The sequence below is a fragment of the Syngnathus typhle genome, linkage group LG13 (assembly GCF_033458585.1).
Source record: "Syngnathus typhle isolate RoL2023-S1 ecotype Sweden linkage group LG13, RoL_Styp_1.0, whole genome shotgun sequence".
NCBI lineage: Eukaryota > Metazoa > Chordata > Actinopteri > Syngnathiformes > Syngnathidae > Syngnathus > Syngnathus typhle.
The window spans coordinates 5284642-5312547 of NC_083750.1; the positions used below are offsets into that span (position 1 = coordinate 5284642).

The window sequence follows — 27906 nt, forward strand, 5'->3', positions numbered from 1 at the left end:
CTATACTGAGGGCAAGCAAATGAGAACGGGTTGAAGGAACTGAAGCTTATGAAAGTTAGCCTCTAAAACTAGTTACCCCACAAATGTGCTATAAGAACACAATCTGAATTGTCAGGTATTATTTTTAGTGGAAAAACTTAGGATTTTTTTATGCAAAGGGCAAGAAACATACAGATAACAAGCAGTTGAGACGCTGTTTTACTTGTCCTTCAGCTGGAGATGTTTACCCCTTACATTCTTCAAGTCTGATTGTTTGGAAAATCAAGGATTGCCAAGAGACTGATTTATGGAAGTTTTGGGATCTCTCACCTTTTGAAGTTGTGCCTGCTTTTGTCAGTTCAGTTGTGCAGGCCTGGACAGGCGGTGTGTGTGTGTGTGTGTGCGTGTGCATCCATGTTGACCCTTCAAGTCAATCTGTTTTTCCCTGCTTTTAAATGGAAAGGAGGTGTGCTTTGAAGATAAATCTGTTTTTGCAGTGGAATCTGTATTCATAAGATTGTTCGATATGGAAAACAGAAAGTAGCAAATGCCAAGTTAAGGGGGGAAATTGGAAAGAGGGATTGAAAATTCCAAACAGAAAAATTAAAACTGGTTCTAAGAGCTTTTTATTCAAGGTCAAGAACATTTGTTGATTTTAAAAGGATTTCCCTACTAAGTTGTGGATTAACTCGTGTCAACAGACACATTGAAGCATATCTTTCCTGACTGTGTGGGCAGGGCACTTTCTGGATAGGAAGGTTCTATTAAGAGACACGAACCTTTTAGCTTATGAAGAAATTCGCATTGTCACATGGTTTGCACTGAATTCAATGAAAATTAATGCTAAGGCTGACACGCTGATTTGATGAGCTGATCAAAAAAAGGGGCAGGAGAAAAAAACAACACGTACGGAAATGCACGCACATGCATACACAAAAACATAAATGGAAATGGCAGATCGGTTCTTTGTTAAATAACATCTGGAATTTGTTGTCTACCTTTCTTATATTGTTAAAGGAAGGAAGTGATGGGATGGTGGGAGCTCAAGTTGATACAAAAGACATATTTCATAAAGCAATGGAATGACGCTCTTGTTTGAAAATTCTGTTTGATATGTGAGCTGTTGACCTTCCACTTTACTGCACCATAAATCAAACTTTTTTACATTGAGAAGGGCAATAATATGTTCTATAATTTGATAAAATTACACTGGACCAATTGATAAAAGTTGTCGCCATGCCTGTTTTATATTTTATTTTTTTGCAGTTGATTTATGTATAGTGAAGAAGTCATTTGTGTTTTCTCCTTTTGTTCTCTCCACATTTCAATACCTCCCTTTCCCTTTTTTGTTTGTCTCACATATGTACTCCTCTGATATGAGCATTTCAAAGTGTGTCTGAAGTGTTTCGGCTACCCCCTATCAATTGCATGTGAAATTATACAGATGAGGAAGCTCTTGCCGGGTTTTGCATAACAAGTGAAACACAACCCAAACAGTTATAATCCAAAACACGCAGCTGTCCAACACTGAAGCTTTAAACTATTTCATGACTGGTCACAGCCAACAGTTTCGTGATGAAACTTCAAAACATCCTGTTTTCAGACAGTGTAGTCAAGTCAAGTCAAGTTTATTTATATAGCCCTAAATCACAAGCAGCCTTGAAGGGCTTCACATATACAAAACAAATTGACAATTATTCTCAAAGCATCCCCTGATCTTAAGCTCCCAAAAAAGTGTGTATTCTATCATAATTTAACCAGTACTTTTAGTGGTGTCAAAATGAGAATAAAAAAAAAAGTCTGTGCTTAAAGGGACAGTTGAGTTGAGCATTGACACTTATTTAATAGGTTTATCTGTAAAAATTATGTCAACGCTAAACATGATTTTTTTTTTGTATTATTAATTCTTATTCCCATTTTAGTCATTTTATTTTATATTTAGTTTAGTGGAATCAGTTTTGACTGATGACTAATTGTACGGTATATTGTATAATTTTATGGTCGACCTTTTTTTTTTACCCTACTGTTCATGTTAATAAAGCCTTGAAGGTCAACGAGGGAAAGAATATAGTTTTGAGGAAACGACCATATGGTAAGCAACAGAGAGGTTAGAAAGAGGGGAAACTAAATATAAAACATGCCAGCATTTCAAACTTTTGACAAATCAATGGGACAGGAGGACCAGGAGATTAGAGGAAGCTTGAGAGGAGCATAAAAAGCACAAAAGAATGAAACACAGCAAAGGAGAACTTGAGGAGAAATGTCCATTGGTTTATGTGAGTGTGATATTCCGAGACGAAACACAGCTGAAATCAAAACCATACTGCTCAGTGTGCTTTCAGGCCTTTTCAATCTTGCCTGTCTTTGATTTTCTTTTTGCTCTGTCTATCACCCCATTCCTTGGTGGTCTGTTCACCCCCTCGCTTTCCTCTTTGAGCATCCACACAACCAGACACCTTTGCCTCTATGTTCACATCAGGGTGTGTTCACCAAAAGTAATCGATCATCTCCTACAGCAATGCTCGCTGCATAATGCATTGAATGCAAGTGCAAATAAAATGACGTCAGTTGACAACGTTGTGTACTATAAATATGGCGACAAAAATAAATAAATATATATATATATATATATTATTGTATGTATTGCTGACTTTATCTTTGTCACACAAAAACAAAATACAATAAAATAGTTTCGGTCAAAGGAAAAAAAAAACATGAATCCTTAATATTGTTACTAATGACTACCATCTTGTGGATTTCTTAAAAACAACAGCACCCTGGAGTATTTCTAAATCTTAAAAAAAAAAAAAAAAATCCCCTCACACCACCAAACAAAAATGTTACCAAAAGTATGGATATTGTAATAATGATTATATTGTGTCATTTTATTTACAAATTTGATTACTGTGAAATATGGCCTGTTGAACATAAAAAAATACACCCCAAAAAGTTTGCATTTATTTCTCTGTAAAATTGCAATAGCTAGTCTGGAGAAAGTTGAACTAAGTAGGTCTCAGAATGTGAACTGTTCTAAATTTAAATAAATACCTGTCTCAACTTTCGAGTGGTCAGTCCTCTCAGTCACCTTCTCTTGGCTAATGAGGTAATCAATGATCCGCACACCAATTGGTGGTTCTGTGTGGTTCCATTCCATGATGAGCAATGAGCTACTCGGCTCATAAGTGTAAGATAGTTTCAGCCTGGAAACGAGTAAAAATCATGAGCATGACTTCTTGGTGAAACACAATAGCTCAAAAAAAGAACACTCAGTGAAAGCTGACAGGAACGATACATTATTCCAACTTTGCTCCTGCATCTTAAAATGACTTTTCTTCCCGCAGTTCTCAACTTACTTGAAATACATAAATTCATTTGACCCTTACATCATGTTCAGGTCAAATTTGACTGTTTCAAAATTGTAGATTATTTGTTCAGGCTGACGTAAGATGTGACTCTGTCCACAAAATCATATTGATTAGCATTCGATTTGACGAGTTTCATTCTAATTATGTCCATTCTTAATGTCCCACGTAAAAAATGATTGACCGTTAGATATGACTGGAGGAAACAATAATTTACTGAGGTGTAAAAATTGACATGAGGTACTGACACCCTCATTTGTCACTTATAATACTTTTGCTGTGCTCACAGTTCAGTGGGTGTCAGTACCATGGCAGGTTAATATATAATAGAAGATAATAGTCTGATCATTTAATAGTACTTTGACTTATAGTTTAAAATTGTTTACTATGTTTTGATTGCATACATTGGTTGTGGAAGAGGTGCACAGGTGGGGAGTCCATCTGCGCCAAAGGCACTGGAATCACACCGGCACCAGTCATCAATCACGTCACCCCTCCCTGAACACCACAGCATGCTCATCATTGCCTCTTGAAGAGCCTGTGAAAAGACAAAGAAACAATGACAAGTGTGTAAACAGAAGCATGATTGGGAAATTGAATTTTATACCAATTTAATTATTGATATAGTTGGGTATTAAGTATAGAATGCAAGTAATACCCTGAATATTATCACATTTTTCAAGGATTTGCAGACTGCATTGCTCTTATTTTGATGAAATAGATTTTTATAATATGCCTCATCGTGACAACTATATGCAGCAAACCGATTTTGTTTTCAATTTTTAATTCTTATAATACATTTTTTAATTAATTTTTAGAATTTTTATCATATATTATTTGATTAAAACTTAATGAGAATTCCTTCAATCGTTTCTGGTTTAAAATCTTCATTCAAATGCTCGTCTTGAGAAAAGTACAGTCATGTGTTACTATTTAATGTGCTTTTTAAATTCAAATGTCACTGAGGCACCTTTATTCATTCTAAAACATCACAGCAACCGTCACTTTAACCATGGAATGTAAATCTCTTCACAGAGGTTCTCTTGAAAGATTCATGATGGTGACACGGCCCTTTTTTAAATTCAATAGAAATATATTTTATGCATTTATTCTTCCTCCTGCACAACACCAACAACCTCCAGTTAACCTTTGTCAATACCAGTATGCCGACACCCCAGGAGCATACGTTGCACTATCATGACATTTACTTTTGCTGGAGTATCGACTTAAAATATTGATGTTGTCGGAACACAAAAACAAAGCTCGGTGTGATGTTGGTTGAGTAAACTCTGATGCTCAAGAAGGAAGTTTCTGGAACATACGTATTTCTGAATGAGATTTTGAGAGTTGAAGGAGAACTCATCAATGTATCAATCTTATAATTGGTGGAAATGTTTAAGCCTGAAGTTGCAGCGATTAGCTGTAGTAATTTTGTAGTTTTTTTTTTTTCCTTCCCCCTTTTTTTACTGGTAGAAACTTGACGTTGATGCTTTTACTGATCGGAGTGACACAGATTAGCTTTCAGCTATAGCTTTCACTCTGGCGCACATGAATGAGCTGAACGAGAAGCAGCAAGGGAAAGACCAGTCAGTGCATGAAATGTACACAAATGACAGGACCGTCAAAACTATGCGACTAATTCTCTAGACAAGTGTCAAGAAATTTGATCGTTTCGTCACACTGGACTGAAAGATACGGAAGAGGATTAGGGCCAGTGAAGAAAAATAAAACGAGGGGTGACAGGATTCTGACATTTTTTCTCAGAATTCTGACTTTATTCTCAGAATTCTGACTTTAAAGTCGGAATTCTGAAAAAAAGTCAGAATCCTGTCACCCCTCGTTTTTTTTTCTTCACTGGCCCTAATCCTCTTCCGTAGAAAGAGGCCTCTCGACATGTTTGAAAATAAATAAACTGAAATCACTGCCAGACTTCTGTGACTTTGGAAAAATGTGCTCTGTCTAGTTTCTGTCTAGCTGCATAAACATATTTAATATCCCTAATGAGGAATGAATTAGGGCCTATTCTCCTCTTTGGTGAGGATCTATATACACCTTAAAAACAATCTTCAACGCACCTGATATGTCTCATTGTTGGACACCAATTCATAAATGGGAGCTGCCTTGGTGATTTGCAATAGCACAGGCTCGGACTGCTGTCGTCCTTGAGCCGCCCTTGGACTCATATGGCAGAGATGGCAAGAACGAGGGCACTGGCCCTGGCTGGTGCAATCCATCCGGACACCGGCTGCCATCCGCTTGGCTCCTGCGTCCAGCAAACTGGCAATATATGCAGGGTAGGTCAAAGTCCTAGGCTCCTTGTCATGCTCCTCTGATTCCTCAGAGGGTGAGTTACCTAAATAGACACAATAAATAAAGTTAATCAGCTGGAGTATAGCTTCACGAGGCTTCAAAACTTTCTTTGTTTATAATGACATTGGTAAAAACATTTTGAACCGCTGTGTGTGTGTGTGTGGGTGTGGGTGTGAGTGTGTGTGCGTGTGTGGAGGGGGGGGGTACAATAGTGGTAATCCATTCTAATCCTTCATTTTAAAGCTACACCACTGAGTAATGCTGATTCATTGATTCACTAATATTTTTAACTAGCCCCTCAAACCCCCAAACTATCGACTAGAGAGATAGAGTCAATGGTTAGCAGATTTTTGGAATGAGGCAAGAAACATTGGGAATTAATAAATCTGAACTGACATAAAATATCTGTCTTTTATAGTATCTTGGCAAATCTCCAAAGCATGAATGCACTTCTGCATTTACTGCACTGCTCCCATTTGGAGACTTTTAGCTCATCTACATCACAAGAAGAATGGTGAAGTGGTACTGTAAATATTTGGGCGTAATAAAGCGCAATTCAGTTCCTGCAAGGAAATCATTTGGACGAAGAAAGTGAATTATCTCTTTTAAACAAGGAAATAGTATACATTCATTGGAATTTTGTATTTTCAACACATCTAACTTAAGCCCCAGGCAATGTAGCATTGGGTGTGAATGATGTAATCGACATTAAGGTCTTCAAGAAACCCCCCCAAATCATGTATTATTTATATATTTACATATTTATACCATATATTTTCATATCTTTCACTTTTTAATACATGTAATAATCTAGATGTCATAATGTCCAATGCAAAACTGTGTTTGCAATGCTTTAATTCCGGGAAATTTGATTTGTTATTCCCAAGATTATTTCTGATATCACTTTGTCTCGGAAGTGGAATTTCTGGAGGCAGAGGTAAAACAGCTTTGATCACATAATGTTTTGCATACATTGTCATTATTCTAATTACAGGCTCGTAAAATTGCTTGGTTGTATTTAAACACAGAATGTTTAATTGATACAACTTCAGTTTTAGAGCCAATGAAACAACTTTATAAGAATGAGAGCTTTCCTTATCTCGTGCATTTAATGTTTTTGCGCCACCGAGCCGCCACAACACTTTACCTTTAAAGGAAAATAATTATTCCTAGGATTTCTCGAAAATCACTGAACTTCCAACGACCACATTATGAGAGTTTGAAAAGCTTATTTAAGTGAATCCATTTCAACCAGCATCAAATGGAGCTCTTTTTCATATAACCACTGGGGGGCATTAATATGACATTTTCAAACTGTGCAGACTTCATACAGTGGTTAGAGCACTTTTATTACTGGAGCCAAATAATCATGCAAAAAAGACCTTTTGATGTTTCCCACACAGGAGTTCCAACAATCTAAAATAGAAATTCATGCCAAAGCCACATTTGTTTGCATCAGTGTGTGCGTGTCATGCAATGTCTCAGTGTGCGTGCATCCTGAATGAGCCTGTCCTTGACCAGATAAACATGCAGAAAATGGACCTTGCAATGAGGCCACCGGGACCACTTGACTGATACATTCTCACCAGTCAGATGGCTGTGTAGGTAAATGAGGTCTGATCGAGGGTGAGTGGCATCAAGAATCCAGCTCACATGTTGTGTGTTGATTTGCATTGGCATGATATTGCATGTGTTAGTGCACTCTGAATCATGAATAGTCCACAGCATATAAAAGGACTCCAGAGACAAACACAAGTGAGGTAAAAAAGGCCAGAGCGTTTTGGCTAAGCAAAAATAAGTTTTAACCAACAAACCGACCGACTACCCAACCAACCAAAAATAAGTTAACCAAGCAAGCAAGCAAGCAAAAATAAGTTAACCAACCAACCAACCAACCAACCAACCAACCAACCAACCAACCAACCAACCAACCAACCAACCCGCCCAGCAACCAACCAACCAACCCACCAAATGCCAACAATAATAAAAGAAGAACGTGGAAAGTCTCTTAGTTAGCTGCATGCATGCAAGTTCTATTCTCCCTCCCTCTAAACGTTCCTCACTGGGTTTGTCAAGTGTCAACAAAGAAATGCTTGCCGACAGATATGTATTGTTGTTAACGATGCGTACACTTGTACGCCAATTAGAAATGCCCAAAGTCATTTATAATTGGGTCCTATGGGTAATTAAAAACAATAGAGCAAGTTGGAAGTAAACCACAATGACAAAACAGATTGTGGTCAACTTTGGCGGTTTAAATTTCAAGTTCTTCAGGATTATTTTTGCTTTGGCGCCATTGTAGAGACAGTGTATAGAGTAAGTGAATCATCTATATGCTAACTGCTATCAGACTAGTTTTTTTTTTTTTTTTAAAGCTATGATGCAGGTATTAAATCCAGTAGGCATTAGTTTCATCTTTGTCATGGTGGTGGTATTTGGCATGTGGGTGGAAAACTTACTTTTAATAATCTTTAAGTCAGCAATTTTATTTTTCTTTGTACACACAGCCTTTATGTCTGAACAGCCTTAGATTCATTCATTGGCCTTATGCTGGAGCAGAGGTTTTTAAAGATATCTGACCAACAGGCACTTTTGTTAAAGTCTACTGACATCCAACATAAAAGCTGCAGTGGCAGCAGAAAATGGATCGCTTCTTCAAACTAGAATGGCACTCAGTCAAGCGCATACCTTCGCCAAGGTCCAACAGTCCCCTTTAATTCAATCAATAAACTAGCCATCACTGCTTAATCATAAATTAAAATCACCGGATCTGTAACAATGCAGCGTCTCAGAAGCACTCAGTAACGGATTTTTGCATGACCATTCGTGACTCTGGGGGATCAGTCACTCTTGTTTATGGCAAAATCTGTATAAAATCCGCTTCATATATATATATATATAATATATATATATATAATATATATATATATATATATTTGAAGCAGATTTTTTTTTCTTTTCTGTATTGGAACAGATTGACTATCTATCTATGCTGACACCGAGACATAGAATTCTATTTGATGAAACGCATGAACTCAAACAGGAAACTAACCAAAAGTGATAAAATAAGCCTTTTATTTTGGTCCGCTGAGTTCCTCTCAAAGGAATGCAGGGTATATGCTTCAGGCAGCAGATAAGCAGCTCTGTAGCTGATAAAGCAATGGTCCTCCATTTCTGTTGGCGTAATGGTTAAGATTAAGCATCTAGTCATTGCGGTTAATAATTTTATATATTTTCTACCACAGAAGCAAAGTGAGGAAAGTAATTTATGATAACGTCTGGCAACTAATCTTCTCTAAACTGCAGGACACCAACCATGGGGCATTGTTTTCTGTGTGCGTTTGTGTGAGTGTACGTGCGTGAGTGTCCAATATTAAGTGTCATGGAATTTGGGGCTTTTCTAGACATTCCTGTATCTGGTGGATGGCACATTTCTGATGGTGCTAAGAGCTTTTCTGATTCACATAATAGCTCTCCATTCATTCCTTCTTCCCACACACTGCAATAAGAGAGAACACAAGTTCATCTATCGCACAGACTTGAGTCATATCTCCTACTTGCACAATGCTTTCACATTGCGTTGGATAGGGGAGAGAGGAAAAACAGAGTGGAAAGAGATCAGAAGACATGCAACCATCCATTTTTGAAAAGGATAAAAGCCTTTTCTTTTTTTCCAGCAAAAGGCTTCTTTCTTGTCTTATGCATTCATGTCTCTGTTTCCATTGCTCTTCAGACCAGATGCAGTTTCTTTCAGAAAATAAATCACCAAGTATCGTTGTGCATGATCAATGTCTAAGATGGTGATCCAAAATTCTAAAGTTCCTTTCTCTGTGGTTTCTTTTAACCCAGTACATATTCAGGTGGGTGTATTTTTTCTTGTAACTTCAGTTGGATTTTATGCCACTAGGTGCTGCTAGTGCATCACTGGATTGGCAGCAGCTTTTGGACCAAATCCACGTGCATGTTCAATTCAGCAAACTGAAGCAAGGAAAAACACACTAACCTTTTGATTGTGTTTGGACTGAGTTGAACATTATATGGTTATGGAATGTAATCATGAGCCCCTGCTGTTGCCCGAATGTCAGAAATCAAAGCAGCCAGCAGCTTAGTAAATTGGAAAGCAGTGAGATGAGAAATTTGTATTTTAAATGCTTAGATTTGGAGGGATAATGTCTGTGGAGGAAGAAAATGAAAAAATAATTACTACCAATAAAAAGGAATCCATGTACGAAACAGATAAACAATATGCGTATGTTGCGTGCGTTTGCACGATGCATTGTGAACTCTGCAAAATGATTAACCCGGGCAGCTCTTTTTCTGACTGACAAATATTTTAAGGGCAACTCTCCACTGTCGGTAATCCTGTTTAACATTTTATGTTTTAATAGGTCTACTGTCATTGTTTTTTTTCCCCACATACCAAAGTTATTTAGATTGTTCTTATTATAAAAACACCCACAGCTTTTAAATAACACTTGAACTTGTTCTAATCATTATATGAAGTGTGACATGGTTTGGCATAGTTGTCATACAAAGTTTCAATTGTTTCACGGCAATGATCATGATAATTTGATTGGCCATGTCCCTCAAGTTCCAAGGTGCATCAGGAGTACGGAGTACCGAACCCCCTGATATGGGGTTATTCCTGTTCAACCAGTATCAGAGTTTTGTGAAGGTCGGATTGCACCAAGATGATTCTTTGTCACAGATTCCGTTCATAACATTTATGGACAGAATTTCTAGGCGTAGCGAAGGCATTCGGGGATTCCAGTTTGGTGGCCTCTGTCCTGCAGCTTTGCGTTTTGCAGATGATATGGTAATGTTTACTTTAGCAAGACATGAGCTCCAACTTGTGTTCCAACTACAGAGGAATCACACTCCTCAGCCTCCCTGGTCAGGTCTATTCAGGGGAGGGTCCGTCAGGAGGTCGAATCTCGGATTCAGAAGGAGCAGTGTGATTTTTGTTCAGGCCGTGGAACAGTGGACCAGCTCTATACCCTCGGCAGGATCCTCGAGGGTGCATGGGAGTTCGGTCAACCAGTCCACATATGTTTTGTGGACTTGGAGAAGGCGTTCAACCGTGTCCCTTGGGAAGTTCTGTGGAGGGTGCTTCGGGAGTACGGGGTGCCGAACCAACTGATAAGGGCGGTTCGGTCCCTGTATCAATTATGCCAGACTTTGGTCCGCATTTACAGCAGTAAGTCGGATTCGTTCCCAGTGAGGGTTCACCAGGATGCCTCCTGGACGCCTCTCCGGGCATGTCCCACCGGCACGAGACCCCGTGGACGACCCAGGACGCGCTGGAGAGACTATGTCTCTCAGCTGGCCTGGGAACGCCTTGTGATACCCCGGGATGAGCTGGACAAAGTGGCTGGGGAGAGGGAAGTCTGGGAGTCGCTCCTAAAGCTGCTGCCCCCACAACCTGACCCCGGATAAGCGGAAGAGGATGGATGGATGGATGGATAGATGGATGGAGCTCCAACTTTCACTGGTTTGTAGCCAAGTGTGAAGCAGTTGAGATAAAAATCAGGTTAGGATTGAAAGTCTACCTGAAGTGATTGAGTTCAAGTTGGACGAGTTCATCTCGGGGTCTTCTTGACAAGGAAGGGGAAGATGGAGCAGGAGATCGACGGGTGGGTCGGTGGATCATCTGCAGCAATGCAGACTGTATCTGTCATGAAGCAAGAGCTGAGCCGGAAGGTGGAGCTCTTGATTTGCGGCTCGATCTATCTTCCTAGCCGCACCTGGTCATGAACTGTGGGTGAGCTATGACTGAAATAATGAGACCTTGGACACAAGCAGCTAACAAGAATATCCGCCTGAGTGTGTCCGGCTTTTCCTTTACAGATAGGGTGAGATGGTCATCCTGGAGGAACTCAAAGTCCTACGCAGGAGAGGAGCCAGATGAGGGGGCTTGGGCATTTGGTTAGGACCAGTAATGTAAGTGGAAGCAGGTGAGGCTGAGCCTCACCTGACATCATTGAAAGGAAAATTAAATATATAATTTAAAAAAAGTATATATACAGTGTTTTTTTATTTGTACGACTTTTGGCATATGAACTCAATACATACATGGGTTTGTATGAAAAAAATCTCAAGAACTTTATTAACCTGTGCAATGTCAAACAGCAGAGAAAGGGGTGATGTCCGAGGCTTGCAGTTCTCCAGCCTCACTGTAAGGGGAATGATTCATTAGCTGCAGGCCTCAAGGCTAAATGCTCAGGCAAAAAGTTGCTGCAAGTTATCGGGTCAAGGTCGGCCATCGATCATTTGTTGTTTTTTTCCCGCTTGCCTGGCCTGACTAATGGCGGATTATATTTTGAAACTTAAACAATTTTATAAATTGGATTTTCGATCAAAGCAGGAGGTAATGAATAAAAAACGTTGGGTCTAAACGGTTTGATACTACCACTCAAGCGGAGTGGTACAAACGAAAAGATTGGTTGGATATCGCAAAGAAGTCTTGTTAAACATGAGCAGTCGACTATTCATGTTCAATGCCAGGTCATGCTAAAGATTTGGGATTGGGTGATATTTGTGTTTAACAATAGGTCCAAATACGCTCATTCGCTACACTAAGTTTAATTTAGTCATCATATTCAGTGACCCCCACCCCCACACTGTAGGTTTCACTTGCGCAAAAAGAATCTGCTTGCTTCAAACTACGTTCACCTCGAGTCGTCATTGTAACAAATTCCATTTTCATCATTTGCCCGGTAGTCTATACAGTCAGAGGCGAGATGCTGTAATTATTGATTCTTGTGGTATTTTGACAAAGGTATGCCAAAGACATCAGATAATAAAAAGATAAAAAAAAGTTAATATGAAAAAATAAAGGAGAGTACTCAAAATATTTGTCTTGTCTGGCTTTATTTCTCCTGTCATAAGAATATGACAAATCTGGATACAAATGACATCACTGCATACAATCCACATAAATCCATTTTCTGAACCACTTTATCCTCATGAGTGTCACGGGCGTGCCGGAGTATTCCCCAGCATGATTTAAGAAAAAAAAAAAAAGAGCTTTATGCGTGTTTGAGTAAAATTGACAATGGCAGTTAAAGAATTACTGTACTTGTTTCTGTAAAAGTGAAAACAATTTAGAAATAAGTATTTTGGATTGACGTGTGTGTGTGTATAGATGGTGCTGCCAGAATTACTTTATTTTCACAACAGTGTACTGACGCTCAGCCCAAGCGTGCAACACATCCCATCTCGCTCACTCTGATCTCTCCTTGCATGCCTACATGCGAGTGGCCTGCTTTTCCATGTGATGTGCAACAAAAATAAAATACAAACAAAAATAGATGCAGTAAAGCAGAAGGTAAACCAGAAGCCCCTTTGCTGAATTAAGGAAAACAAATTTTCAATGGTTAGATTCCACACCAGATTTAAATGAATTCTTTATGAATTAATTTTGAGAGTCTAAATTGTCCCTAGGGGTGAATGATTTGTCTGGTTGTGCCATGTGATTGGCTGCTGACCAGTTCAGGGTGTGCCCTGATTGTTGCCTGGTGTCATGCCCAATTGCAGCCCTGGTGAGGATAAGCGTTGTAGAAAATCAATGGATGGTTGACATTGGTTTTGAGGACAATTCTTAGAATAATAAAAGGAAGAAAAGGGTGCTGTAACAGCGTGGGAAAAGTAAGACCCTCAAAACCACAAATATGAGCATTTTTTGCCAAGATCATTTTTTGTTGCCTCATTCGCAGAATAGTAATGATTTGCACCCTGCACAGTGGCCTCCTGAGAAGGGACTCAAATTTGAAAACCCCCTGGCCAAGAAATTACCCTGTCTCCGTTTGAGTTTAAGATATGATGTGATCGTTAAAAGCTGTTCTTGCATCAGTTTAGTACTTTGCACAGGCACAGCGGTACATGTGATGCACTCTGTCTGAGGTTTACATCATGTACTTTCATATCACTGACGAACAATTGGGGGCTCATGGCTGAAGCTAGGGGTTAGTCATCTTTTGTTGCCACAGTGGTGAAATCACAGTGTGCGTTTTACTCTGGGATATCTAGGAATATTTTTGTTAGCCACTACATATTTTGTATATAAATTTCCCACTTTTAAGTATTTTTAAACTTTGGTTATGAGTGAGGTAATTTCAAAAATGTTTTCGTGTAAGTTTACAACTTTTGTAGATGGATTAAGTAGAGCTGAGTAACAAACAGGCCTTAATTTCTCAAACCAATTAAAAGTTATGAATATTTGCACCAAAATAACCACCCTGGAGCTGTTTGCTCATAACGCCAGGCCACTGTAATTAGCCCCCAGCAGAGTGCCAATAAAGCCGATTAGACCTGCTTTTGAGACATGGATTTTAAGACCTGTTTTGACATGTGACATGGGGGCTGGGGGGTCCAATATTCATGATTCACATGAAAAAATAAGGAAACAAGTTAAAAGAGTGCACATATTTTGATACTTTTGAGTAGTAATTACACCCCATAACCTTGCTTTCTGGTATACTTTACTAACTTTCACACTCAGCCTTTCAAAATAAAACCCTTGACTCAGCCTTATCCTGCTGAATCCAATCCACCTGCCAAGCATGCAGATATTATCACTGAGATATCTCGCAATATCTGACAAGCTCAGTAAGCCTTGATAGGCGCTTTATGTTTAAAGCAGTATTTGAAGCATGGTGGGCTCCGAAGACATGCTTTGTTTGCTGAAGAAGGCCGCTGACCACTGCTTCAGTAACCCCCAGAGATGCAGTTCCCATTAGCTGCCACTAGTATCAACCAAACTCTAACGTTAAAAAGTGCATTTTCTTCAATGGCTTTGTCCCACATTACACAACACACATTAGGTTAATTAAATATTACTTCCCATGGAAGCATGAATCGTGATTATGTGTGAGTGACTGGGAACTAGTCTAGGGTGTACTCCTTGACCAAAGTCAGCTTGGATAGGTTCCTGCTCACCCACAACCCTACTGAAGAAAAGTGTTCTAAAAATAGCTGGATAGATGGAAGTGTTTGCAAGAGAGAGGCTTGTTCATTTGCAGACCACTGTCAGATTCCCCCACTCCCCATACACACACTATAACTTCCCTTGTGGGACTGTTAAATGATTCAATTGAATCATCTGAAAAGAAACAAGACATTCGTTAGAGAATTCTCTCGAGGCCTATTTACAGCACAGTCATAATGGAATACATAAATATTCACGTTTATAGTCCCGCCATAAAGGATGAGTCAACCACAGCACACCCAACACTAAATTAAAGATAATTCCCCACCCACCTAGCCACAACAGTAATGGCCGTTCACTTGTCTACGTGAAACAAATCAATAAACGAAAGAGGTATATTTGCTACCTACCATATACCATTTTGAGTACACATGTAAAACATTTCTAATAAAGATTCTCATCGAAAGACAATTAATGATGTCGAATTGACAATATAGTTGACTTTGTAGAATGGTTCACAAGCTCCGAGTGATCGTGACGCAATTTCTTCCCTATTAAAATGAACCAAGGTTTGCTTTGCAGAAAACTGGCAAGGAGCAGTAGGTGGGGACTCACCTCAGCAACAAAATGCCCTTTGACATACAAGTCGCGTGTGAATTCAAGACGATCCTATTGGCTGAAAAAGCTGTCTTGCAGTACATTATGTATTTGTAGATTCAAATAAAAATAATCGAGTGAATATGTTGTTGCAAACTGAAAGTGTTTCTATTTTATGCTGCCTCTGGGGGCCATGCACATTCAGTAAGGCAAGTGAGAGGGACATTATAAGCTTCAACACCCAAGCCCAAAATCTCAACTGTGACCACCAAAAAACATCCTATAAAACAAACAGTACATTTTGTGAACTCCTAATAAAAAAATCAAACAAACCAAAATAAAGGAGAGTGCTTGTGGTTGTCAAAAAGCATCTCTAGGTCAGAAGGACCATTATCGCTAAAGTTATGCTACTGCCCTGAAAAGTCAACGGCAGCAAAAAAGCCTTCTTTAACTGATGACCTTCTCTTTGTGCTCCAAAATTTATGCCCCGGCATTAAATACAAGAAATAAAATTTTACATTCTGTTTTATGTCCCTCATATACATTTAATGTGCATTTTTTTCAATATAGGAGGAATATGACTTTCTGCTAAATATGCAGAATATTTTCCCCGTGGCATTATCCACAGCATGTTAATTTACAAATAACCGCCGCTCTTACACAAGGATTTCCGCAAAATAAATACAATATTGAGACATGGGAAATATGCACATTCTTTTATACGATTTGTTTTCCTTTAATAACTTACACTTACAGAAAAATGAAGAATGGAGAAAAATGGAGAATGTTTCCTTCCTCGAGAGTAAACTTTGACTGACAACATATTTATGCTGATTATATTTTTGCAGGCCGATTACTTCAACATAGCCTGAAGGTCTTTGCTCGATTTTTGATTAAAAAACAGTTGCAGTCCTCCCAATCTTAGTACCACTTGAGTGCTATCACCTTGGACATGCTTACCATAGTGAATCCTCCAGAAATTGCTCCCCTTCAGGGTTTGAGGATATTTGCTGAATTTCTTCAGGAAAACACACACACGCACACACACACACACACACACACACAGGGGAAAAAAATGACACTGAAAGATAAGGACTGTAAAAGGTCGTTTACGCCAGGGGATTTTTTTTTTAACAGATAAAGATCAAGTTGCGCATCTCAGGCTGTTGGTAATACGATATAAGATGGTTGTAGTGGGACTTGTCTGCCAAAAATCTATAGAAAATGCCATTTGTTTTGTCCTGCCAAGTGGGAGTTACACTGAGGACTTGACAGCACATTTTCTGGCACCCACACGCATGCACACACACACACGCACACACGTGTGCATGTCAAAAAAACAACAACACCTGGTTCTAGTTTCTCTGGGACCTGCCAGCCCGGTGCTCAAATATTATCATCTGAAAGCTTGCCTCCATTTTATAATCTACATATATTTCTCGCTCACTGTTATTCTGCCGTGGGTAAGCAGGTGCGTTTAGGGCTCGGTCCATATCTCTGTGAATGAGACTGGCAGCTGGCATTTTCCTCACACTGAGATTACACAGAGACCGCAGGGGAGAAAAAGTTTTAGGAGAGAGTAACTTTTATCGGACACAGCATTGACCTTCATTGTGGAGTGCTCAACCATTTGCCTCACCCAAACAAACTGAGGAAATGGAGAAGCAGAAACGGCACGATCCATTCTAGAGTATTGCTCATAATAAGACTACAGTACCTCTTTAATCACTGAAAATAATAAAAACTGAAATAATTATTAACTATTTAGCTTATGTTCAACTAACATTCTTTATATTTTAATTTTATGATTGATTTTATTTATGCCACTCTCATACCCATAATAAAGGTTTAATCCGAAGTCATTTTCTTCCTGCAAAACTGACATTAGCGATTGCTCAACCGATATGAATTTGGTCGGACAAGGGTTTGTCGACCAATCATGGGTTTCTTTGTGGCGACATTAGTAACATTTTATTTCGGGACGGGAACTGCTTTTCCGCATACTATCAGACTGACTATGTCATAGAAGGAAAGAGACAAACATTGTAATATTGTTTCCTGGCTTGCATTGTCACATTCTGTTATCACTTAATGTCTGAAAATAGTGACCAATTGTTATCCAAATTTATGTGAACAGCTTTGCTCATTTCTACAAATTATAATTTCGATTGACGCAACATGTGGGGTCTTACTGACATTAAATGGGAGCTTCTATGAGGAAAAAGCCATTATCACGCCTTTTGAAATAAATTGTGTTCATACCTTGGAGCCTTATGAAAGAGAAACATAAGGGAAACTTTACATAGACTGCTAATTTTGTCATTATCTCAAAATTGAACCCTGAAGACGCTAATTGTGAAATTTTCAGAGGTTGAAGCGGACATCAGTAAAGATGTCCACATACAGTATATTTTGGTACCAAATAATTGCAATTTGTGGACATCATTAGCCATGAATGTACACTGATTTTGAGCTATCTGCTGAGGTATCTTGGGCAGACTTCAGAGAGAAAACTACAAATGCGATATATTATTAAAATCCAAACATGATCTACCATTAGCTCGCGATTGGAAAGTATCTCATAACTCACAACAGGTGGTATGAGGCAAGTTATGTACAAGTACGAAGAGAAGCAAAATAAAGAGCCAGGCAGAGAACGAAAACATTCAATTATTGTACTATGCATCGTCTAACTGTGAAAAAAAATTACTGCAGCAATGGGGAGAACAGCTTTAATCCACAGTGTGCTGAAATCACTTCTCATTACTGAGGCTCAGCAGCAGAGGCTTGCTGAGGGCTGTTGACATGCTATAGGGTTTAACATAAAAATCTCAAACTGTGTAGGCATAATCAAAGCAATGAGAAAACACTGCTCCCCAAGGAGTCTACTTTTACTGCAGTTATCCTCCAACAGCTCTGCTCTCCTGACACCTTTCTACAAATTTGGAGAAATGGTTTTCCAGTGTGTCACTGTTCATTTTTGCCAAGGGTGTGATGTGTTTCTCAGATTTAATAGTTTCATATAAAAAGTCATTTAATGACTTGGGTGTATGTACCACTAATGTATTAAATTTGTTTTGAACTTATGTTCATATTGTTGCTCTGGTGAAAAATAAAACAAAAAACATCAATAAAAAAAACAAAGCTGTTTTCAAATGTGCAAATATATAAGCCCAACAAAACCTGCCATTCGTCACAGTTTTGTTTATCAGGCATACAATTAAGTGGTCTTACGCAACTTCCGAGGAGACCTGATTTTTATTTATTATGACAGCTTTGGAGAATCTTAAAATTCTTTACCTCGGAGTCCCTCAACAGAAGGTGCACAATTATACACAACCTCATGTGGGCCCTGCTGCTGCAAATCAGTGCAGATGTACAAGATAGTAATCACAATTTTAGAGCACCTATTCTATTTAGGATGCATGGATAACATGCATGAAAGAAGGGTAATGAAGCACAGAGAGAAATTAAGTATTTAACAAATACATTAATGGTGTAAGACAGACGTGACATTAAATGAGTGCAGCAAGGTAGGAAAATGACCATCGATTAGTCCTGTAACCCAAGACTCACTTAAAAATACTTATCTTACTTTTTGCAATAAAGTCTCTGATATTTTTTCAATATCCCAAGCAAACCCTCTTTAATGGTCAATAATATTGATCGTCCATCTTGGCGATATTGTAAGCGCAACTGCTTATTGTTGTGTGTTTCCGAGTAGAGCTTGAGGACAAATATGACGTCATGCATTTGACAAGTTGACCACCATACTTGCAAACTGTAAATTGGGTTTGGAAGCAAAATGTTTCAAATTATTATATATATCTTTCATGAAGGCTTGAGGTACACGACAATAGCAGAAACAATAATTAAATTCAGCCCACTGATTTTTATTGACAGATAAGAGTATGTCAACGTACCAAGGTTAGTGGAGTAAATAAACAACAATGAAAAATCTAAAACTCCAATTGAAAAAACAATTTAATTAAGAAAATGAAATAAAAACAAAACTAACAAATAAAAAGTCAATTTTAGGTTTATAAAACTAAAGCTACTTTAAGTACAGCAAAAATATCCTTTATGTTAATTTTTTCTCAATTACAGTTTTTCACAATTGATAAAACACTAAAGCCAAATTCTCAAAGGCCTGAACCAATTTTTCAAACCCAAAATGTTTTTCTACACCACGTCCGAGTTCCTCGTATGACCATGAGAAAACCACGACAGAGTCCATCTTAATCCGAGCAGATTCTGTGGCCACCATTATCAGTACGTTCCGAGAATAAAACAGGTCGTTTCTCGTTGTACAATATTTACTCTAACAGAGAATACTGTACTGTAAGTAATGTGATCTTCATTACAATACCATTTTTACTGCCTGTACACATTTCTAAGTGCATTTTCCCCTTTGTAGAACTGAAAGACGGCCCAATGAGAATAAAGGGAAAGCTATTTTATCCCCACAACAAGAAGCATTGATTGGTGGTTTGGTCCTTCAGAATAATGCCATCCGACTGGGTGAAGTCCAGCAGAGTTCTTGAAGACTGTCAGCTTTGATGGAATCAACAGCGAGTCTCTGTCAACTATCGACCGTCCTCCAACTTAACAGACTCAGCTTGAAAAAGTGGAAGCCTTTGAGCGCAACTCTACCACATTCAGAGAACGAAAGTATCAATATGTGCAAGTAAGTGTAACCTACAAACACTTTGAGTACAATTCTATGCTCATAGGCTGACTGGTTTTGGTTGCAATACAGTAAACTATATTGTAATGTATGTGAATCTGGAGTGCATACTTTTCATACCATTACTGAAGTTTGTTTTTTATTTGTTACTTTTTGCAATGTCCATGAAGTCTTCTCGGCAGACCCCACACCAAAACAAGATATTGATGAATGAATCTCAGTGATTGCACTTGACAAATACTCAAAATATTTAATAAATAAAATACATAAATAAATAAAACTAACTAATAAAAAGGACACTAAAACAAAGCATTTTCCAAAAAAATAAAAGCTAACAAACTTGCTCTAAAAATCTAATAAATTAAAAAAAGTCACAACAAAATAAAAACTATTATTGAAAAATCCAAAACTAATACAACCCTAAAACACACTAACAAAATTTTTTTTCATTTCAATAATATAAAGCAGCAAATGTATTTCATTCTCAACAATCAATTTATATTCTTGAAAAAAGTGAAAACAATGCTTACTATATACGAATGTCCCCTACTAATGACGTTGGTATCCTGGCCTTAAAATAAGTGTATAGATTTAAGTTTTTTTGCTTACTACCAGACAGAGAACCTTCTTTGAGCTACTATTTTATTCTGTTATGGTGTTTCTCTCTTCACCCGCTTGCTATACAGGTGCTGTCCTACAAAACACGACAAACAGTAATGACTCGATTCTTCCTGTGTGTCCAATTGGTGTGTCAGGTAATATTATTAATTAGGCAGTGACAAGTCTTTCCGCTGTGTGATTCAACATATTTGTGAGGCTTGTTAGTGGTGCCTAATATAAGTTCATTATGAATGAGTGATTGTGACTACAATGGTGGAATATACATATCACTGAGGCTTGCAACTTTTCTTGCACATCTTCTATTTTCTAGTCGTTATTTTATACTTGTACTGTATTTAGTTTCGACGCAATCTAGCACAATCATCATGACATTTGAGTTAATGTGTGTGTTTGATGATGTGGGGCGAGTAGTAGCCCTCAACTTATTGCAATAAATTTATACCCATTCAAATGTATTAAAAAAACTATGAATTAAAATAAATGTTTTGCTTGTCATTATTTAAAAAAAATAAAAAACAAATAGAAAAAAAACAGTAGTGTCATATTTATGTATAGCAGGGTTGTCAGTAATTTGTAATCTATTTTAGTTACTTTTAAAATCAAGTAATCAGTAAAGTAATTAAGGTATTTGTAAAGAAAGTAATAAGTAACTAAGGCACTTTTTAGGGCAACATTGACTAGTACTTAGAGGCAGGCTTATATATTAAATGAAAAAAAAAAACAATGATAAATGGAAAAGGCGGCTCGGTGGGGCACTGGGTAGCACGTCCGCCTCACAGTTAGGAAGGTGCGGGTTCAATTCTACCTCCGGCCCTCCCTGTGTGGACTTTGCATGTTCTCCCCGGGCCCGCGTGGGTTTTCTCTGGGCACTCCGGTTTCCTCCCACATCCCAAATACATGCTTGGTTGGCCGATTGAAGACTCCAAATTGTCCCTAGGTGTGAGTGCGAGTGCGTATGGTTGTTTGTCTCTATGTGCTCTGCGATTGGCTGGCAACCGGTTCAGGGTGTCCCCCGCCTACTGCCCAATGACGGCTGGGATAGGCTCCAGCACGCCCGCGACCCCCGTGGAGACTAAGCAGTACAGAAAATGGATGGATGGATAAATGGAGAAAAAAAAATCGACCTCTACTTCATATACTTAACTTATTGTAGGTATTTTTTAGCCTGTTTATTCACCCTCGCCAACAAACAAGCAAGAGACACGCTATCTGTTTTTTCATCAGTCGTCAGCAAAACAGGAGTCCGTCAGTGACGAACTGGGATGTCCGTTGGTACTTGATTAAACTGAGTCCTTATTCAGTCTTTTTTTTCCAATGTTTTCATCATTTGTAAGCAAAACAGAAAATCGAGTTTTCAAGGTGTCTACTATTTGGAGGCATACTTGTGTCACTTATCAGCTGCAACCCACAGCTGGCCTGGACAAGAGGCTATGAGGTTATCTCACACCCACACATGAACACACAGATACACAAACATACACTGTTGGCAACCACACCAGGAGAGCGTGACTATAGCTCTTATCTTGAACATATCTCCAGACAGTGATTATCTAAATCTGTGTACTTCCCTGGGCACAACAGCAACACCCAAAGCCTTTTAGACACACAAGTCTGGACAGATGGATTGGGCAGACAGAAGAGAGAAGCAGAAAGTGTGATAAAGAATAGTTACTTTACCAGAGCACTGCACGTGATAAATTGTAAATGAGAGGGTTGAGATGGTCACGAGACACTGGCAGCAACAAATTGCGATCATAATGCCAAAAACTCCTTGGCGAATGACGGTACAGGTTTAGTTTAGTTTACCGTATTTTCCGCACTATAAGGCACACCGGATTATAAGGCGCACCTTCAATGAATGTCCCATTTTAATACTTTGTCCATATATAAGGCGCACCGGATTATAAAGCGCACGGTCAGCTTTTGAGAAAATTTGAAGTTTTTAGGTGCACTTTATAGTGCGGAAAACACGGTAGTTTAGTTTAGTTTAATTTGGGGGCCACAAAACTACAATTGGGAGAGCAAACAGGGACCAGTGAGAATGGCCTTGTCAACAGTAGTAAATTTGGTGCTGACCCACATCTGTTTTATAATCCATGAAACGGTCAAAAACAAAACCTCATTGGAAGGCATTGCGTAAGAAGAAAACATTGGCAAATGGTGAGTGTCCTGTTTTATTGAGCTAGATTTGCATTGCTCCTTGGGACAAAAACTTGGTTTGGTTGCGTAATACACATTTCAACTTCTCCCCCACAAGTTGAATTAATGTATGACACCCCCTGTAAAAATGGGCTTTCAGTGTTATACATACTGTTATCGGTTCAGTCGACACAATTTCACTTTCAACTTTGATATGCTTAAAGCACTACCAACGAGGGTAATGCTTTATGTTTTTTTTTCCTTGATTTTTTTCCCCATTTGTCAGTAGTACTTTATGTTAAACAACCTTACATGTACTTTGGTGAGATATTCCTTCAACTCTGTTTCGGCTTTGAAGTACAACCTGCCACTAATGGAGACATTTTTGCTAGTAGCTCGTGTTAACAACAAAGTGCGTTACGTTGCTGATTATCAAAATGTTACATCAAGATTGGTACAATCAGTGCAGCTGGTCTGTCAAATGTACAAAACCGAGGGCAGACACATCACAGTTCCAGTCTCTTCGTAAATATTGCTGCAGATGTCACTGCAGATGGGAAATATGTGCAGATCATTACAAGTGAATAAAGCTCATGTTCCAGTCAGTAGAAGCTTTGTTTTAGTATTTTTTACTTTTTCATTTTGGATATGGCCATGTACATACAATAATAGCTGCCTATGAACTTGATTCCAGCATTTGCTTCATGCAATCATCAAATGTCAAATATAAGCTTACCGTATTTTCCGCATAATAAGGCACACCTAAAAACTTTTTCTCAAAAGTCGACAGTGCGCCTTATAATCAGGTGCGCCTAATTTATGGACCAATATTGAGCCACTACAGCAGGCGTGCCCAAAGTCCGGCCCGCGGACCAAATGTATATATATTATATATGGACAAAGTTTTAAAATGGGCCATTCATTGAAGGTGCGCCTTATAAACCGGTGCGCCTTATAGTGTGGAAAAAATGGTACTTAGAACATTCAAAAATCATTTAAATGATAGACACCTACATATCATTTTTCATAGCCTGAATTTGACTTTCCTCGTATGGTCTCCTTTCTACTATCTCATCACGTCATGACCTTCATTCTTTCTCCTCCATTTCTTTCCCCACGATCATTGTCATTGTCAGCACATAGGCACAGACACCGCAAACCTCAAAGAATGAGATCTATAATGCATTTGGTGAAGTATGATAGAAACTTTTCACTTTCTATTAAAGGTAGAGTGTAAGAACATAGCGTAATGGCGGTGTTTCCAAAAAGAATTCGCATGCATGAATCCACCCACTCGTTAAATCTTGTCACGCCTTGGTGCACACACAGACTATAATAATAATGATGCTGTCCTCACGGTTCAGAATAGAAAAGCACATGTTTAATAGAACATCTTGGGTCTCCTATCTTCATCATGTGCATTGTTTGTATGAAAGAGATCAAGAAGGTTTCAGAAAAACACAACCTTGCATTTATTTATGCATCTTTGCAGTTAGGTTTGAATGACTGACACCTCACACGTTCTCACCGTTTAATATACGTGATAAACTGTGTGAACTTCGGAAATTCATTTTAATTCCCCTCCAATCTTCTGTCTATCTTGTCACACTTATAACACTCTCACTGATGTACTTTGCAGGTCCTACGGGATTGAGTACGTTGTGTGTGTGCCCATAAGAACATTTCACAATTAGCCTAATTTTCACCTTAAATGAAGAATATGCGTCAAATAAGGACAAATGTGAATATTCAAAGATTTGTTTTCACAACTTGTTACCTTTTTTTTCCCCCAATTAATTGCCTGCTGTTCAACAATGTGAAAGAAAGTATTTACAGCCACATAAGGTTAAAGGTTTTTTTTTTGTGTGAGTTCTCTTATAAAAAACATTTGGTCTTGCTTTACAATTAATGTCTTTAAAGGTCCAATTATAAAGTTACCGAGGCATGTTACCTACCGCATGTGTAATTTTTCTAACAAACCAATCTGTGTCAAAATTGGTAAAATAATGACAAGTTATGAATTGAATTGAATTGGGGTTTGTATATCTCTCAAAACCAAGTATTCAATAAAGTCTTTTGAGTATCAGCCTTTTGCGTAACCTTTAAAGGTCACTGTCACTTAATAAAAGACTGTCTAACGATTGCAATAGGTCAATTATTTCTCCTGTACATAACTGCTACATTTAACCAGCCCTAATTAGGATAAATTAGAATTTATTCAGGCATGGATGAGAATAAGGAATGTCATCACCCTAGCAACTTGTCTTTTTTGTAAATGCCAGCCCTAACACATTATATCTGGGAGTGGGAGTGAGTCTATCGCAGTCAAGTTCTTTGCAGGGGGAACCTTCTGATGTGCAAGAATTGACTAACACCTATCAGTGCCGAAAAATGACTCGCCACCAATTGGGTGCTAAATGTCGAAGAGATATTTTAAGGAATGTTTTGGTTCTTCGCGGGGAGTCTCGAAGAGATACATTTGCTTTTAAAGGAGCCAAATTCTCTTAATAGAAACACATGCTTAACACATGCTTTATACATATACAAATATAAATTCAGTCAAACTCTGACACACTTCGAGGGGCATTATTTCCTTCCCTCTATGATCACTCGTTAGATTTCACTGCTTACAATAATACAGACATAACTCGTCAATCACTAATAGAGGCCCTCTATTAGGGGTACCAAAAATGACATCAGACTACTTCACACTCTCCTTTTCACCATTTCACTACTTGCATAATCATGTGCTCTCAATAATGTCTCATTCAGCTCTCTAAAGTGGCTTTGACAGTTCTGCTTCCATTACCACTTGGGCAAAGTCACCAGTGTTTTATGCTTAATTATGCCAATCAAGTAAATTATAAATCTATTCCCAAATATAATGGCTCTTAAGTCAGCTCAGAATCAAAGTGTCAAAATGTCACTCGACATTTATGAAACTATTCCATGTTCTTCTCCTACAGTAAAAATAAAACACAATGGAGTTGCCTCAATTCGCTCACAAAAATACATAAACAGTGTTAAAATTACAGAGCAAGGATAACAACGTTATTAAAGATGTCACAACGGCTGTTGCGCCCATCTGTTTGAAACGTCTGGTGCTTGTTATATTTTTGACATTACAGCTGGTAAAAATAGCTCCATGTAAAAACAAACCCTGCTACCTGACAAAAACGACTGCTCATGGCCTCATGTTGAGTCGTTCAACACAACCCATAAAGGGTTAAGTGCTCATTTTAAAATCTTACGAATATATCTTTTGCACAGTTCATAGCAATTACAATCGGGTAAGGAGTATGCTTTCAAAGAGTAACAATTTATATTGAACAGAACACCTTGACAAGCGACCTCGCCTCTAGTTATTATTGTAGTGCTCATGAAGCATACATAATAAGATTTTGATCCTGAGTCAGATCCATCAATACGCTCCTTTTTAGCTTTTTCACATTTCTCCTTATAAATATTGTGCCTTTTGAATCAAAATGAACAACAGGATCTGGTGCATGTTGGTCAGAATTCTGCAACAAGTGGGCCTCAGTCTATATTTCGACTCAAACGCCTTCTACACGGATCCAGACAAAATTTAAATATCGTGACAAGATTATAAATTTAAAGCAGAGCAAGGTAACTTTTGGTTTTCGTTGACTATATGGAGAAAAGTGGTAGTGTTTTGCCTGTAGTGGTAATACCCCATTTCCCATGAGTGCGAGCGCAGAACGTCAGAATATATTGCTCTCTCGCTCGCCGGCAGTCGGAATGAATTATGTATAGCCGGTTATATCCTGGTATTAGATACATACACCCAGCGTTGGTCGGAACTCCCTCCTTGTGTTTGAGGTTATGCCAGGACTAGCCTGCTTTTTTATTTATTTTTTTCTCCTCAAACAAAAGTACTGCCATGACAGAAGTAATTGCGCAAGACAACTTTCGACATTGTAGCAAATGGGTAAAAGTGACAGTTTTAGACGATATTGCATATAGTCTATTTGCTCAGGTTTGCCTCACCCTAGGAATGTGCTTGATGTGACTGCGACCAGACTCAAACAATGTAGTCTAAATTCCAAAGCTATTTCCAGTGCATCTTGGTGATGACATATGGATGCTGAAAACGACTAACTTCTATGACACAATAATTTAGTTGACTAGTTGTTGTACTGAGCCCCATCCACCAAACTCCCGAGCTTCAACTTCTACTGCTACGAATCGTTTTTTTTTCCTCTCTTTCATTTTAAGTTGATATTTTTCACACGGAGCTAGACAAGGGAATCAATTAGTTATAAACAGCAAGATGACTGAAGCAAGACACGAATAAACAAACAGCCGTGATTAAAACATCATGATTAACGATTTTGACAGCTCATAAACTCACACTGTGTTGCTTTTTGACTGTCAGTGCATCCATAAATCAGAATTAAAAACATACCATCAGTCTTAGATGAGCGACACAATGTGATTGCTTGTTCGTTTATGTGTGCCCGGCGATTGGCTGGCAACCAGTTCAGGGTGTAGTTATTAAAATGTTGATGGTTCTGCTCATGTTTCATAAATGAGATCCTTGTAATATTATGAAGCATAGATTTTACATTTCTGATCTGCAATTCAGCACAAATGTGATGTTTTTGTGAACTGTGATATGTAGAAACTAACAACATGAATGAAATCACAATAACATAAAATAACTTAACAGTAATTTGACTAAAGGCAAAGTTACGAAGATGCATTTAACAGATATTCATGCTGGGTATCTTACGGCATTCCTTGCCAGCTGTGCAGTGTTCTCCTCGTATATTAATTATTCATAATGGTGGTGTGTGGCATATGAATACAGAATGTTTTTCAGAATAAGGAGTGTTTCTAGATGGGGATATGAATCTGGGTTATTATTTATATTTTAATTTCAACAGAGGCCTGCAGGGAAGCAGGATTTCAATGTTGGGCATCCATTATCTGTTTAAAATCCATGCATTGTATATGTTGCTTGTTGTCTTGTACAGAAGAGGAGTGTGCGTAATTGTGCCATTGCCATCTGTTGTTTAAATGAAGCTCAACTAAAACTAAAACCACACATTTTCTATTCCGTTTCTCCTTTTTAGAGTTTTTGATGATTTGGAGAAGGCCTGGACAAAAATAAAACTAATCGGCATTTCAATTTAGTCTTCTCTCGAGTTTATAATAGAAGAACAATTATAAAAGGGCCACTGACGTGGATTTATTTTTTAGGTTTTTGACCATAGTTATGCATCCCCCAACCCAATCCCCAAAAAGAATGCAAATGCACTGTT

The 27906-nt window shown here is 38.3% G+C and overlaps 1 protein-coding gene across 1 annotated transcript in view; it reads right to left on the reverse strand.

The window, feature by feature from the left end:
• Positions 1–27906, reverse strand: part of astn1 (astrotactin 1) — a 140336-nt gene that overhangs the window by 10746 nt on the left and 101684 nt on the right. Inside the window, exons 18-20 of the mRNA XM_061295914.1 lie at positions 5417–5694; positions 3746–3879; positions 3028–3179 (exon numbers count right to left, since the gene is read on the reverse strand). Coding sequence (XP_061151898.1) covers positions 3028–3179; positions 3746–3879; positions 5417–5694 — 564 coding nt within the window. The remainder of the gene's footprint in view (positions 1–3027; positions 3180–3745; positions 3880–5416; positions 5695–27906) is intronic.